General features: G+C 36.4%; 1 protein-coding gene across 2 annotated transcripts in view; it reads left to right on the top strand.

Annotated features, from left to right (window-relative positions):
- Positions 1 to 16,748, top strand: part of STRN (striatin) — a gene marked incomplete at both ends in the record, with an annotated part of 116,533 nt that overhangs the window by 48,694 nt on the left and 51,091 nt on the right. For both annotated transcript variants that reach the window (XM_080711484.1, XM_080711483.1), the window contains 2 exons: positions 5,257 to 5,360; positions 13,131 to 13,204. In XM_080711484.1, the coding sequence (XP_080567610.1) occupies positions 5,257 to 5,360; positions 13,131 to 13,204 (178 nt within the window). The remainder of the gene's footprint in view (positions 1 to 5,256; positions 5,361 to 13,130; positions 13,205 to 16,748) is intronic.

The following is a 16,748-nucleotide window of genomic DNA, read 5'->3' as shown; positions in this document are numbered from 1 at the left end:
TCTCTCTCTCTCTCTCTCTCTCTTGAGTGGTACTGGGGTTCCTGGAAGCCCTTCTACCTCCGGGCTACACTCTCAGACCCATTTTTTATACTTTTTAATTTGGAAACAGGGTCTCTTAGGCCAGCAAGGCTGGTTTGGAACCTGCGGGATCCTGTCTCCGCCTCCCAAGCGCGGGGATTACAAGTGCACCACCACGCCCGGCAAGGAATAGGTATAGTTTTTAAGACATTGTAATGTAAAGCAAATTACATTAAGCTGTTTCTTAGCTTAAACTATAGTGTGTGTGTGTGTGTGTGTGTGTGTGTGTGTGTGTGTGTGTGTGTGTGGTGTGTTTTACTGAGGATTGAACCCAGGGTTGATGAGAGTCTCACTAGTTACTGAGGCTGTCTGGCTATTGTGGACTTTTTAATATTTCTTCTATTTGTGAGTTTATATTCAAATTGAAAGATGAGACAGTCAAATTTCTTACTATTTCAGTTTGGATTTTTATAAAAGTGAATACTCTTTACTTCTGAAAGTAGGTGATTATAAACAATTGAAAGGTATCCAACCCAAATGGCATTTTGTATACTTTTATTTTTGAATATACTTTTTCAATGATTTCAGTTTGGAAATCTAATTTCCTTTTGTGGGTGTGTGACTGTGGCACTGGGGATTGAGCTCAGACATATTCTATTGCTGAGCTACATCCTACCCCTATTTTACTTTTTATTTTGAAACAGGGTTTCACAAAGGTCCTTATTAAGTTGCTGAGGCTGGACTAATCTGTAAAACTCCTATCTCAGATGCCTAAGTACTGGGATTACAGGCCTGTGTCACCAAGCTCAGCTGATACATTTATCTTTTATTTTGTTCTTTATTAAGTGGGATTGTTGCAAACTGTGTACATCATTCTGTGTCTTTTATTTACTCTGTCTTGAATATTATTCTTTAAAAATTGTTTAGATTTATTTAATTTTTTAGTGGTGTATTGTAGTCATACATCTTAATGAAGTATAAGATGATAGAGGCATACATGCACACATCACTCAATTAGCCCTCATCCAATTCCTACTCTCTTCCCTCCTTCTCTGTGGGTTATAGAACGAACTCTAGACAAACAAGGAGAAACTATAGATGAGCAAATAAAGTGATATAACTGAGGGGAAAGGAAGGGGGAAAAGGGAAATTGAATTTATTCTTTATCAGTATATTGAGAGCTATCATTATATTTAGAGCCGTTTCCTTTGTAATAACTGCATATATTCATATAGATCATCTTATTTTCTATTTCTTTCCTTCTTACCTTTTTCCCTTTCTTTCCTTTCTTCAGTCTTCCTTTCTGTCTTCCATTCTCCCTTGCCTTTCCAATTAAATAATCCAGTTTAGGCGACAGTATATTGTTATATATGGAGAATCTTTAGTTGAGATTTAATATTTATTTTGAAAGGCAGGGGTTTGTACCAGTTATTATGTTTTAGGCTCAGGTTACTTTTTACAATAGAAGTTTATTTTCTTTAGGAACATATGTTTTAAGATTTTGGATTTCTAACTTTTCAACTTTTCCAGAGGGAAAAAAATGAAGAGATTCTTACAGTCTTTTCTATTCTCATAGGTCTTAATTCAGGTCCTAATTTTCTTCCTCTTTCCTTCATAATTTATTTAACCATTTCCATATAGATGGACGTTTGGGTTGTATATAATCCTTGTCTGTATTTTTTAGTGTATCATTTCATGTCTACTCAAATATAATTGAAGGATAATATCATTTATTGGATTGAAGAGTATATGCAGTTGGACGTAATGGTACATTCCAGCAATCTCAGTACTTGGGAGGCCGAAGCAGAAGAATCCAGGGTTTGAAGCCATCCTCAGCAACTTAGGGAAGTTCTCATCAAATTAGCAAGATTTTTATTTCCAAATAAATAGGGCTGGAGATGTAGCTTGGAGGTAGAATGCCTCTGTTAAATCCTCAGCACCACAAAAAAAAAAAAAAAAAAAAAGAAAAGAAAAAAGGAAGGAAGGAAGGAGTATATGCAGCTGGGCACAGTGGCACATGCCTGTAATCCTAGTACTTGGGAGGTTGAGATAGGATTGCAGGTTCAAGGCCAGCCACAGCAAGACTATGTTTCAAAATTAGGGCTGAGGATATAGATAGGAGGTAAAACATAGTTGGATTCAATTCCCAGTACATGCATACATACATACATACACACACACACACACATACACACACATATACACATACACACATACATACATATTTATATATTAATATATTTACATGCTTAATATTTTGCCCATTATAAAGTGAAATTGATTTATAACACCAGCTTTTCAACATATTCAATTATTAAATTACTGAAGTTTACCAATCTAATAGAAAAGAGGAAGTATGGGGATTGAACCCAGGGCCTTGCACATGCTGAACACATGCATTGCACTGAGTTATATTCCCACCCTACCCCAAGTTTTTAAAAATCCATTTGACATGTTTTGATATGAGTAATATTTTCCAAATCACTGCCCATCATTATTAATCCACATTTACATATTCATTATTTTTAAATTTTTTTGTAGTACTGGGGTTGAACCCAGGGGTATTCTATCTTTGAGCTGCACCCCCAGTCCTTGGTCTTGTGTAAGATTTAAAGATTTATTTAGGGAAAATAAAATGATTATAGTGTGTAGTCTGTTTAAGAACATGGTTTTTCTTCTCACTTGTTTATGTCATTTTTTTGTTCCCTTTAGTAAAGTATTTAAAATTTTCTTTGTATAACTTTTACTGGATTTTCTTGGTATCCACTCATCTCATTTGCAAATGATAATATTTCCTCCTTTCTCTTTTTTATACTTGACTAAAGTACTACATTGGTCAGATACCTCTAGTACAATGTTGAATATTTGTGGCAAAAAATGGATATCTTTGTTTTGTGTCTTTGTCAGGAATATCAATAACCCAGGTATTCTGTCATCATGAAGTAGGATTACTGATACACCTATTACTCTTTTATGTTTGCCTTTTCCACTCTCACCCCGTGTTCGCTGCAATCATTATCTGACAATTCTGGGCCTTTCTTTTTATAAAATATTGAACTTAACTCAGTATATGCACTGATAGGAAGATAGGGAAGCAGGTGTTCTGGGAAAATAGGGAAGTAGTTGAGTGGGCAGGAACTGAGTCACAATAAAGACTTTAAAGTGTTCTAGGCTGAAGTTTCAGAATTATCCAGGACCAGTGATGGTTGAAGAAATATAGAACTGGCCAGTGCATATAGAAGATGCAATTTTTAAGATGCAAATAGAAAATGTAAGTTTTAAGAGCTCATTGAAATGAAATAAAAACATCATAGAACATTATAATTTTGAGTAAATAAGGGGATTGCTAAGTTGTATATTGTTCATTATATGGATAAGTAGAGTTAAATCTCACTCAAATAAATTTAGTGGTTTACTTATTAAACCTTAGTTGGGCAGTCCTCTTAATTCCTTAGGGATGTGGTACGGTCATCCTTAAGTATAAAGTTATTAAGCCGGGTGTGGTGGTGCACACTTGTAATCCCAGCATTTGGGAGGCTGAGACCGGAGGATATTGGTTCGAGGCCAGCCTCAGCTACTTAGTGGGGCCCTTTGCAACTCAGTGAGACACTGTTTCAAAATAGAGAGTAAAAAATAGGGCTGGGGGTGTGGCTCAAAGGTAGATGCCCTTAGGTTCCATCCCCAGTACCAAAAAAAAAAATTTTTTTTAAATATAGTTATTGCTTTTTTTTTTGCGGTACTGGGGATGGAACACAGAGCCATTGTTCCTCCTAGCTACACCCTCAGTCCTATTATTTAGCCTTTTTATTTTTTGAAACAGGGTCTTACTGAGTTGCGAAGTACCTCACTAAGTAGCCAAGGCGATTCTCTGGTCTTCGCCTCCCAAATGCTGGGGTTGCAAGTGTGCACCACCATGCCCGGCCTTCTTGCTTTCTTAAATGGAAAGCATTATGAATATAAATAACACTGTTTTCTGTTTTAATGGGTTAATCTGATAGAAATTGGAGGGTGAAGACGTTTGAGAATAGAGGCATTGATAACTGTCTTTGAGGGACCTTGAATAGATCTACCTAACTTTTATAGACATTATGATATGTATGGGTTAGTGTTTGCAGTATAGTTTTAATTTTTAAGTAGAATATATTATTTTAGGTTTATCTTTTTTAATTTTCTGGAGAGCAATTTCTTTCCAGCCCTGCTATTTTATTGAAAATAAAAGGTATTTATAGTTTGTTTTATGTTAGTTATTCTTTAGTGGTGGGCAGGAATGGACAGAAGACCAATGTCTGATTTCCCTTTTTCCAACTTGACTTTCTTTTGTCCTGCATGTAACATTCCCCAAAAGAGATGGGACAAGTGGGGTTGAAAAGAAGGTTACTCAAGACAAAGAATACTTGATAATATTTAAATATATGGTGAGACTGAAACTCTTAATTTGGAGATTATAAGAACTGTCTTCATTTTACTTTTCCCTCTTTAACTCTTTGTAAAAATGAAACTTTCTTTAATGTGCAAAAGAAAGACACTTGAGCAAACTACACTGTGTACCTTGCATATATTTGTGGTTATATTGGTTGTTTTAGATTATAGGATAATCTATTTTAAAGGCTCAGGATAATCTTAGTCTAAAGTAAACTACATAAGTGTCCTTTTTTATTTATCGACTCCCCTTGTAATCAGTGTTCTTCAATTTTTTTTCATACTTTGTGAGAGATATATAAAGAAAATGTGTGCCCAGTTATTCTATTTGCTAAAGGCTTTTTCCTCAACCAAGTTTTTAAAAAAAGTATTCAAGTTGGAGGCCGGGCGTGGTGGGGCACGCTTGTAATCCCAGCATTCCTGAGACAGAGACTGGAGGATAGTTTTGTGGCAGCCTCAGCTACTTAGCAAGGCCCTTTGTAACTCACTGAGACCCTGTTTCAAAAGTAGAGAATAGAAATTAATGATGGGGGTGCAGCTTGGAGGTACAATGCCCCTGGGTTCTATCCCCAATACCGCAAAAAAAAAAAAAGTATTCAGGTTGAATGTTGTGTAATATGCCTGTAATTTCAGTAATTGTGAGGCCAAGACAGGAGAATCACAAGGAGCCCAGCCTCAGCAACTCAGCTAGATCCTGTTTCAAAATAAAAGACTGGGAGGGGAGTGAAGCTCAGAGGTAGAATGCCCCTTGGTTTAATCCCTAGTGCTAAAAAAAGTGTTCATCCTAAACTTGAGTTTTGTCTTTTCTCCCCTACACAGGCCCAGATTGCTTTCCTTCAAGGGGAAAGGAAAGGTCAAGAAAATTTGAAGAAGGATCTTGTAAGAAGGATCAAAATGTTGGAATATGCTCTTAAACAAGAAAGGTAATTCAGTAAAATGGAAGGTTGTATTTTCTTAAATGACTCAATAATTTTTCCATAGATCCTCAAATAAGTCCAAATTTTAATATTATATGCTTTTGTTATCTCTAATAAATGTTTTATATATGGTTCTGATATGTTAATTTTATTATGAATAATAATAATGATCAACACACTGAGTTATATTATTTAAAACATTTTGCCGGGCACGGTGGCGCACACTTGTAATCCCCGCGCTTGGGAGGCAGAGACAGGAGGATCACGCAGGTTTGAAGCCAGCTTCGCTGGTTTAAGAGACCCTGTTTCCAAACAAAAATATAAAAAAATGGGTCTGGGAGTGTAGCCCGGAAGTAGAAGGGTTTCCCAGTACCACCAAAAAAAAAAATTTTTTTTTAGCAATATGGTTTTTTTACTCACCTTTCTTAAAGTATATGTACTTCCTGAACTATCAATATCCATTTTTATAGATTGGAATAGTTTTTGAATTATAAAGGAGATGTCTATAATGCTTACTCCCTTTTCTGTCAAGTAATATTCAGTAAGATATAGTTTCTTAAAAAAATTTGCTATGGTTGGACATGTCTATAATCTTAGTACTGGGAAGGTTGATACAGGAAGATCACAAGTTTGTGGCTAGCCTCAGCAACTTAGGTCCTTGATAAGTTAATGATTTCCTTTTTCAAAATAACAAATAAAATAGGGTTGGGGTTACAGCTCAGAGGCAGAATGCCCTTGGGTTCAGTCCCCAGTACCACCAAAAACAAAACAAAATTGCTATAGCAGACTATTCTGAGAATATTTTCATAAACTTTTTTTTAGTATTCCATTGCTTTCAACTATTTCTATATCTTCACTTGGGTCAAAAGTAAAGGAAAATAGGTCATGGATGAGAGTTTTAGAAGTTGTATTGATTAAGTTTATTTAATAGATGATTTTGTTTTGTTTTTTTGGTCAGCCATCTTAAGACATTTCACTGTTTTAGATAATTGATAGGTGATAAATGAAATTCTTTATTTTTACTTTCTTGCTTTGTTTCTAACAATCACTTATTTTTCTTTCCAGTACTGGGGATGTAATCCAGTGGCAGTCTACCTCTGAGCTACACCCCAGCCCTATTTCTTATTCTTTATTTTGAAACAGGGTCTCATTGAGTTGCAAAGGGCGTCAGTAAGTAGCTGAGGCTGTCTGCGAACTATGATCCTCCTGTCTCAGCCTCCCAAATACTGGGATTACAAGCGTGCACCACCAAGCTTGGCTTTTTTTGTTTTTTTGAAATTGGTAAATGGGCTATTTGTAAAACTACTCTAAAATAGCATATATGAATATCGAGAATACATAAAACTTGTATTTGAACTTGTGTTCACCTTCACATAGAATCATGAAATGTACAGTTCTTCTTACGTCTTATGATAGTTTTATTTTCATACTTTGAGATAAATAGTAGTAGAAGCCGGGCGTGGTGGTGCACTCTGGTAATCCCAGCATTTGGGAGGCTAAGACCAGAGGATCGTGGTTCGCGGCAGCCTCAGCTATTACTTAATGAGGCCCTCTGCAACTCAGTGAGACCCGTTTTCAAAATAAAGAATAAAAATAGGGCAGGGGGTGTAGCTCGGAGGTCGAATGCCCTTGGGTTCCATCCCCAGACCATCCCCCCCCCCCCCACACACACAAAGTAGTAGAGCTTATTTAAAGTTGTATTGGGGAGGGAGAAAGAAGAACACTTTTAAACATACCTAATATGGGACTATTTGATGTATTTTTTGGGGGGTGAGGTGGGGATTGAACCCAGGAGCATCCTGCCTCTGAGATAGACCCTCAGCCCTAATTAATTAATTAATTAATTAAGCGAAACTGGGGGTGAGCCTAAGGGCATTCTACCTCTGAGCTATAACTGCAGCCCAAATTCTTATTCTTTATTTTGAAACAGGGTCTCACTAAGTTGTGGAGAGCCTTACTACGTAGCTGAGGTTGGCCACCAACTCATGATCCTCCTGTCTCAGCCTCCAAGTACTGGGATTACAAGGGTGCGCCATGCACCACCATACCTGGCTTATTTTGTATTTTGAAACAGAGTTCACTAAGTTACTAATGCCCTTGCTAAGTTGCTGAGACTTGCTTTAAACCTGAGATCCTCCTGTCTCAGCCTCCCAAGTACTGAGATTATAGAGAGTGCCACCACACTCAGTATTAAGATCTTATTAATAATGACTACTATTTATTGAGCAGCTACTGTGTATCATGTCTTGAGACTTAAAACTAAGTAAGTTGCATAGAGTAGTAGAGCTGTACTACAGCTTCTAAAGCCTGTGTTGTATACCAGTATATTATGCAAGGTTATAAGACAGGAGACCTGAACTTATATAACTGCTAAAGTAACCATGGATCATGCGTATGTGTGTGTGTGTTTGCATTTATTCAGACTGTGTACCAAAAGTACAGTGAGGTATAATAGGTGCTGTGGTAGACATATATGACGTGGTACCTGGAGAATGGAAGTAGAAAGGAGGGCATAGTTAGAGGAGGTGGTTCTTGAACAGCATCACTAAAAAAAGGAGGATCTTGGTTCTCAGCCAGCCTCAGCTACTTAGTAAGGCCCTTTGCAGCTCATTGAGACCTTGTTTCAAAATAAAGAATAAAAAAAAAAATAGGGCTGGGAGTGTAGCTTGGAGATAGAATGCCCTTGGGTTTCATCCCCAGTACTGTTAAAAAAAAAAAAAAAAAAAAAAGGTGCTTGCCCGTTAGGCAAGGTACAGGATGTAGAACATGTTTGACCTGGAACAAAGCAGTGTGGTGTGTTCAGAAATGTGTAATTATTATGTATGAGGAGTAGGATGTTAGTTGTGATTTGATGGCCAATAATGGTAGAGGAGGACATGATCAGATCATGGAGAGCCTACCTGAAGAATTCAAATTTATCTAACACCTGATTCTAGAAAACATGGATGATCTTCAATTTTTTTTACTACAAAATATTGTGAAACAATATAAGAATGGAAGAACCTTTACCCAGATTCACTACTTTACACATTTGCTATGTTCTGCTTGCTTTATCATGTTTACTAATCTGCATGCATGCATAAAGAAAAAAGTTCCTGAGGATGATTTGGAATTATTTCTGATGTAATAGGACTGTTTTAAATAAAAGAAATTAAGGCATGAAAAGCGTGCGTGCGTGCGTGCGTGCGTGTGTGTGTGTGTGTGTGTGTGTGTGGCTTAGAGCTCTTTTATCTCCAAAGTTATTTTTCTTATACTATGGTACTAGGAATTTGAAAAAAAATTAAAATGCTGGAGCATTTTAGTGCTTTTAATTCTAAAATTACTTTCCTAATATTTTAATTCCAGAAATTAAAAATTACTTGTTTGAGTCAGGGAAATTTGAAAATCAAATGTGGAGATACAAGTACCTTTAATATGCATGCCTAAGCTTTAGGAGTTCATGTTTGTCATTCTTGTTTCTATTTAGAGTAAATTTCAGACATCTTGTCATTTTACCTATTGTAAAGCTCAATAAGGAACATGGTATTGCTGATCTTTATCCTTCGTAGATTTTCTTAGTCCCACTTTAGGATCCAAAATTATATAAAAATAGAATCTTTAATGTTGTACAGGGATTACTCATCTAGCAATGGATTTATCAAAACATTCCTTAAAGTGTGATAAGATTTCCAAAATAAACAGTTCTCAAGAATATACAGTGTATAAACAGATGTATTCAGGAGCTTCTATTCTGAGGAACCTCAAATACTGTATAAAATAAAATTCTGAAACATTTTCCCATGTTACTCATTTCTCTCCCATCACTGCTGATTTTATCTCAAATGTTGTAAGAACTATCTTCCTCACATCTAGGGTTTCTATATTTTAATTCATCTTCCACATCCACAGGACTTATTTTCTAAAACAAATGGAATAATCATGTTATAGTCCTGTTAAAAATAACTGGCTAATTTCAGTTATTTCTTTGGAGCTAGGCCCTTTTTCAAGTTCCTTCACTGAACTCTGTTTCACTTAGTACTTTTGAGTACTAAACAATTTGCTCCACTGTGTCTTTTTTCCCCCACTTTCATGATACTCTTTACAGAAACACCATCAGTCTGTTTGTCTGACTAGAAAGTTCCTGCTGTTTTTTTTTTTTTGAGGTTTAACTAAAATTCTCTCTTTGTTTTTTTAAATTTGATGCTACCTTTGACAGACTTAGATTATTCCTTCTCTATGTTCCTGTAACTTGATGTAACCCTCATAGCTCTTACCACAGCAGAATGCTGTAGTTATTTGCATTGCCGTCCCTTAGCACCCACTTGCTTCCATCCTTCCATCCTGACTGCAAGCTGCATGTTACCCCAGCAGCCAGCACACTAACCTGGCATATCATAGGAATGCAGTAATAGTTGATTGAAATTAATCGTTTCTAACATCAAAATAGGCTATGTGAGTGGCATGCTGTATTTCATTCCCAGTACATTATATGTGTAATAATAGGTTTTTAAAGCAAAGCTAGAATGAGACTTCTTTATTACGTTGTCTTTATTAAGCACCATTTATGTTTTTTTTTTTTTTTTCCAGTAAGGGCAGTTAGTGGGGTTAGCTGTGTATTAAATGTCGGGTAGTTAAGACATGAGATCTGCTTGTTTATCCTGATGGCAGAGGGGGACAGAAGAATAATAAATTTTGGTAATGCAGTGAAGTGTTAAGACAATGGGAAACAATATGAGTGAGAAAACATTTTAGCATATTGTTATTATGCTCAAGGATAAAATAAGTAAAATATTTTTTAGCAAATTTAACAAGTTAGAAGAGGCACTGATTTAACAGTTCTTTACATATTTTGTCTTTGTAGTTTGTGTGTGGTGCTACCGTTGAACTCTGGGCCTCTCACCTACTTCTCCAAATTTTTATGAATGTTCATAATGCTACTGTGTTTGTTATATTTTGTAGACTGCTTTGCATGTCTTTTTTTGTTGATTCTGTTGTAGTTTTTTGTATGACCACTAGAATGCACTGTAGTGCCACATTTTGTTTGTAAATATCTTTTTCACATTTTGTATAGAAAATATAAACTTCATGAAATTTTTGCCACTTTATTTAACAAGCTTTAGTATAATCTCTCCTTAGGTTTGGTTGCTATTTTGACTTCTAGGGAGCTAGTTACTTTGTATATTGGTAGATAAAGTATGTTTCTGGAAAGTCTGAAGAATGACATTTACAATAAGCATTTTGTTTACTTTTTGCAAAGAAGATTTTTAATATAATTATTATTTAGATTTTCTAAAGGCTGTCTTTGGCAACTTAGCAAGACCTGTTTCAAAATAAAAATAAGGGCAGGGGATATAGCTCAGAGATAGAGAGCCCCTGTGTTCAGTCTTCAGTACCACAAAACAACAAGAGAAACCCTATAACTCAAATTAATATCTTTTGAGGAAGCTTAGGAAGATCACAGGCTCAATAACAGTCTCAGAAACATGGCAAAACTCTTAGCAACTTAGACTTTGTTTCCAAACAAATTGTGTGTGTGTGTGTGTGTGTGTGTGTACTACTAGGGATTGAACCCAGGGTGTTCTACCTCCAAGCTATATCCCCAGCCCTATTAAATTAAATTAAATTAAATTAAATTAAATTATTTTTTGTGGTACTGGGAGTAGAACCCAGGGTTTTTTTTCTACCTCTGGGCTAAACTCCCAGACCTATATTTTTATACTTTATTTGGAAACAGGGTCTCGCTAATTTGCTGAGAGCCTCACTACATAGCTGAAGCTGGCTTCGAACCTGTGAGATCCTCCTTTCTCAGCCTCCCCAGCACTGGGATTACAAGTGTGCGCCACCACGTCCGGCCTGTTTTATTTTATTTTCAAAGAGTGTCTTGCTAAGCTACCACATACTGGCCTTACCTGTGATCCTCCTCTCTCAGCCTCCCAGGTACTGAGATTACAAGTGTGTACCACTGTGCTGGGCTCTGCTTATAACTTTATATAGGTTTTCTTAAGATTCTTCTGTATACAAAACTTAGGAAAATTAAGAAAAAGCACTTTGAATTTTTTTGTAACTGCAAAATGATTATTTTTTGTAGAATACTTATGAAAGACTAATAATTTATATATCTGAGCAAATAATTTTTATTTTAGACCTTAAAATTATAAACAATCTCATGGCAGGTTGCTGAGAGCCTTACTAAGTTGCTTAAGCTGTTCTTGAACCTGCGATCCTCCTGTCTCAGCCTTCCAAGTCCTAGGATTATAGGTGTGCACTGTAACACACAGCCCTGTTGTTTTTTAATACAGATCCTGAAATTTGGCTATGTTACCCTTTATTATTTTATTTGGTTTGTTTATTTATTTATTTATTTTTGGTGGTACTGGGGTTTCTGGAAGCCCTTCTACCTCTGGGCTACACTCCCAGACCTATTTTATACTTTTTATTTGAAAACAGGGTCTCTTAAGCCAGCGCGGCTGACATTGAACCTGCGCAATCCTCCTGTCTCCGCCTTCCAAGTGCGGGGATTACAAGTGTGCGCAACCACGCCTGGCTTTTATTTGGTTTAAAATTGGTGTTTTTTATTATCTCATTCTTAACACAGTAAATATTTATAAATGGCCTCAATATTTGGGGGAGAAAATAAGTCAAAATATACAAATACATTAATCAGGCATGGCCATTTTAGTTAACCTTTTTGAAATTTTTTCTTATTCTCATTATTTTTCTAGTATTATATGGTTAGAAATGAGGTGGTTAAGCCGGCTGTGGTGGTGCACAGTTGTAATCCCCACACTTGGGAGGCGGAGACAGGAGGATCGCACAGGTTCGAAGCCAGCCTTGCTGGTTTAAGAAACCCTGTTTCCAAATAAAAATATAAAATAGGTGTGTGAGTGTAGTCCGGAGGTAGAAGGGTTTCCAGGAACCCCAGTACCACCAAAAAAAAAAAAAAAAAAGGAAAGAAAAAAATGAGGTGGTTAAATCAGATGGCTAAATTTAATTAACTAGGAATAATAACATTCTATTAACTTTTAGAAGAATATAGTCTTTCCATTCACAGATTTGTTTTTCTGGGTAAAGGACAAGATATCTTGAGTAGAAAAAATATTACTCATTACTTCTAGAATATCTTATTCAATACTGATGACTGGGTCTGCATTACTGCCTTCCTTGTATGGTTTACTTGATGAATTGTAATTACCCAGCAAGCACATAATATAGATACCTTTACTTTTTTTAAAAAAAAAAAGCTCATTTTGCCGGGCGTGGTGGCGCACTCTTGTAATCCCCGCACTTGGGAGGCGGAGACAGGAGGATCACGCTGGTTCAGAGCCAGCCACGCTGGCTTAAGAGACCCTGTTTCCAAATAAAAAAATATAAAATAGGTCTGGAAGAGTAGCCCGGAGGTAGAAGGGCTTCCAGGAACCCCAGTACCACCCAAAAAAAACCTCATTTTGAGAGTTTATTTTATAATTCCTACCGTTTTTGCTGTTTTTGATAGTAAATTCAATTTGCAGTCATCAAGAAAACTTGAATGCTATATAAACTAGAATTTTACATGATTTTCACAGAATATTTTGATTCCTAGTATTATGCCTTTGTTATGACATTTGATGTTGTCACAGAAAAAAAGGGCAAATGCTTTTCTGTTAATGGCTTTGACACCATGGAAAGATATGAGGCTTTAAAAATTCTAGGAGTATTTAACCAGGACTACTAAAAACCAACAACTGCCTCTGTTACATTATCTTGAAGTTCACTTATATATATTTTAAGATGGTTTTTATTTTCTCATTTCTTTGTTAGAGCCAAATATCACAAGTTGAAATATGGGACAGAATTGAATCAGGGAGATATGAAGCCTCCAAGCTATGATTCTGGTAAGCTAATTTTAAAGGAAGTTTAAGTGATAAAAATAAGTTAATGTCTAGCATTTTGTAACATCATTTACAAATATAAGTTAATTTCTAATTATTTACATGTTATTTTTCTGACCTGTTTATCTTTTGGCACTAATCATTTCATGTCACAAAGATCATTTTCCACCACCTTCCTTCCTTTTCCCTCTTCCCCTTTTAGTTCCCTATTTTCTGCTTATGTTCTTCACTTACTGGAAGGTTCAGACTTCATGGGGTAACATTCACCAACATAACTTTGTCTTGCTGGGTCTTCCCAGAATTAATGGGAACTTTGAGATGTGCAGTACAAAATACATGATGCCCCTGAAATCCTGAGAAAGAGTAGGAATTATGGAGGTAAGAGATTTCTTTTTAAAACACAGAGGAATTCTTAGTTTCTTAAATCTGAACACTAATTTTCAAACTGTTATGGATTTTATTATCCATAGGAAGTTCTATAAATGGAACATGTTTTAACAGGTGAAACATTTATATTTTTCATTATTTAACCCTCAACACTAAATAATACAGTATAGTACTTGCAAATAATTACATATTATGGGCTATAGATATAATTCACTTGGTAGGTATAAATGTAAAGTGAGAAAAATTGTTTAAAAGTTATTCCTAAGCTGGGTATGGTGGTATACACTTGTAATTGTAGTACTTGGGAGGTTGAGACAAAAGGATTGCAAGTGTGTTGCCAGCATCAGCTACTTAGGCCCTCCACAAATTAGTGAGACCCTGTTTCAAAATAAAGAATAAAAAATAGGGCTGGGAGTATAACTCAGAGGTAGAATGCCCCTGGGTTCAATCCCCTGTATCACACATACACACAGAAAAGTTATTTCTGTGTGTGAATTTTTTACATAATTTAAGATTAAATTCTGCAGTTAAATATCCAAAGCTGTTAATAGTCATATCATTTACTAAAATGTCTATCTGTGCTAGGGCCTTTATAAACATTAATTTTTAAAATAGTTATACAATAAAGATAGTTTTGTTCTCATTTTTTGTATTTGAATTTTAAACTTAGAGTAGTGGCTGAACTTGTTAAAGTTTCTATTATGAATTTGGGTCTACTTGAAAAGAAAACTGATGACTACTTCAAAGGCAGAAGGAAAACCAGAAGAGTGGAAACTAAGAGAAGAGAGTTCCGAAGGAAGAACTGTTAAGCACTACTGGTTAGTTCTAGAGGGCCAGAGCATCTCTGGGATGCTCTTTAATGGTACACAGATCACTGGGAATGAAATTGAAAGCAGTTTTTGGAGACGGGTGAGGGCAAAATCAAAGACAGGAGTATAGAACGAAGATTGAGCATATTGAAGGAGAAGGATTGGAGGGCAATGGCTGAAATGATACTTGAAGTCAAGGAAAGGTCTGTGTGTTTGTGTGTCTCTGACACACACATGTTTCTTAAAGAAGGAGCCAATAAAAGGAGAAAAGTAGAAATCCTTAGAATAGGAAGGTAGATAAGAAATGATTGGAATTAGATTCTGAGTATACATGAACCAACCTACCTTCCTTCCCCTTCCTTCCTTCCTTCCTTCCTTCCTTCCTTCCTTCCTTCCTTCCTTCCTTCCTTCCTTTTTCTTTCTTTCTTTCTTTCTTGCAGTACTGGGGATGGAGCCCAGGGGCATTCTACCTCTGAGCTACACCCCCAGCCCTGTTTTTTATTCTTTATTTTGAAACAGGGTCTCACTGAGTCAAAAAGGGCCTCACTAATAGTAGCTGAGGCTGGCTGTGAACTGCGATCCTCCTCTCTTGGCCTCTCAAATGCTGGGATTACAAATGTGCACCACTATGCCCGGCTAGAACATTTCTTTTATTGTTACCAAAAGAGAATGTAGGTAACAGATTTATCAGTTTGAGTTTCAGTTTGGTGGTGGATATTTAAGGGAATGTACATATGATAGCTTTGTGTATGAAACAGGTTTGTCTGTTAAGTGGGTCAGATATTTAAGAAAAGCAAAGAATGTGAACAGGACAAACTCATTAGGGATGGGCAAGATTGAGAAAGGCTAATGGCTCAGTAAGTTTTTTTTTCAGTAGTCAATTCTCTTTTTTTTTTAAATTTTTTTTGGTGGTACTGGGGTTCCTGGAAGCCCTTCTACCTCCGGGCTACGCTCCCAGACCTATTTTAAATTTTTATTTGGAAACAGGGTCTCCTAAGCCAGCGCGCGCAGCTGGCTTCGAACCTGCGCGATCCTCCTGTCTCTGCCTCCCAAGCGCGGGGATTACAAGCGTGCGCCACCACGCCCGGCATCAATTCTCTTTTTAAAAAAGAGAGATTTAGCTGGGTTTAGTGGCCCAAGTTTACAATCCCAGTACTTGGGAGGCTGAGACAGGAGGATCACAGGTCACAGGTTCTTGGCCAGCCTCAGCTATTTAGTGAGGCCCTCTGCAACTTAGAACCTGTTTCAAAATAAAGAATAAAAAATGGGGCTGGGGGTGTAGTTCAGAGGTTAGAAAGTCCCTGGGTTTCATCCTGAACACCCCCCCCCCAAAGGGAGAGATTTAAATAATAATATGAAAAAATATTTCCATTGTGTTCCCCATTTCTCTTGGTAGATCTTTACTTCTGTCTGTTATTATTTTGCTTATGTACTTTATCATATCTTGTAATACTGCTGCTGGAAACAAATTCTTTCAGCATTTGTACATCTGGAAAAAAGTCCTTTTTGCTCACTGGCATTGTTTCTGATGAGGTATTTGCTATTGTCCTTCTCTTTGTTTCTTTGTATACAATATGACCTTTTTTCCTGGCTTCTTTTAAGATTTTCTCTTATTACTGGTTCTAAACATTTATTATTTTTAAACTAGTGAATGAACCCAGGGCCTTGCATATACAAGGAAAAAGGTTCTACCACTGCCCAGTACCCCCAGCCTGTTTATTTTATTTTTTTAAATTTTACTTTGAGAAAGTCTTGCTGAGTTGCTCAGGCTGGCCTCCAGCTTACCCTCCTCCTGCCTCAACCTCCCAAGTAACTGGGATTACAGGCCTTCACTACTACATCCATTTAAACAATTTTATTATGATATACTTTATTCTAGTTATTTCTCCTAACAGTGTTTGAATTTCTTGAACCCATGGGTTTATTGTTTTCATGAAATTTGGAATTTTTTAGCCATTATTCTTTTGCATACTGTTTTTCTCCTCCCAATGTGTAATCTAGAACAACTGATCAAGAAGCAGCTGGGACAGTCTAAGGTTCTCCTGCTTCTTTCCTTCTCTCAAGGTCATGTCTTTTGTTGCCTGATGGCCATTGTTTTAAAAACCATTGTTTCAGCTGTTTCCAGAAGAAGGGTAAATCCAGTTGCTCTTCTTCCCATTTGAGTGAAAGTAGCAAATACTTTGTTACCCTCAAATTAAACTGTTAGCCATTTTAAAGTCTTGACTTTTATATAATGTTACTTTTGAACTTGATAAAGCAAGAATGAATCAGGTAGTTAATGACACTTAATAACTGTGGAAGGAACTGTGAGCTCAGCCTAGCTATGGAAGAGCAAGAACAGTGTGACTTTA

This window comes from Muscardinus avellanarius (genome assembly GCF_963383645.1).
Source record: "Muscardinus avellanarius genome assembly, chromosome: 15".
Classification (NCBI taxonomy): domain Eukaryota; kingdom Metazoa; phylum Chordata; class Mammalia; order Rodentia; family Gliridae; genus Muscardinus; species Muscardinus avellanarius.
This window is presented reverse-complemented; position numbering and strand designations above follow the sequence as displayed.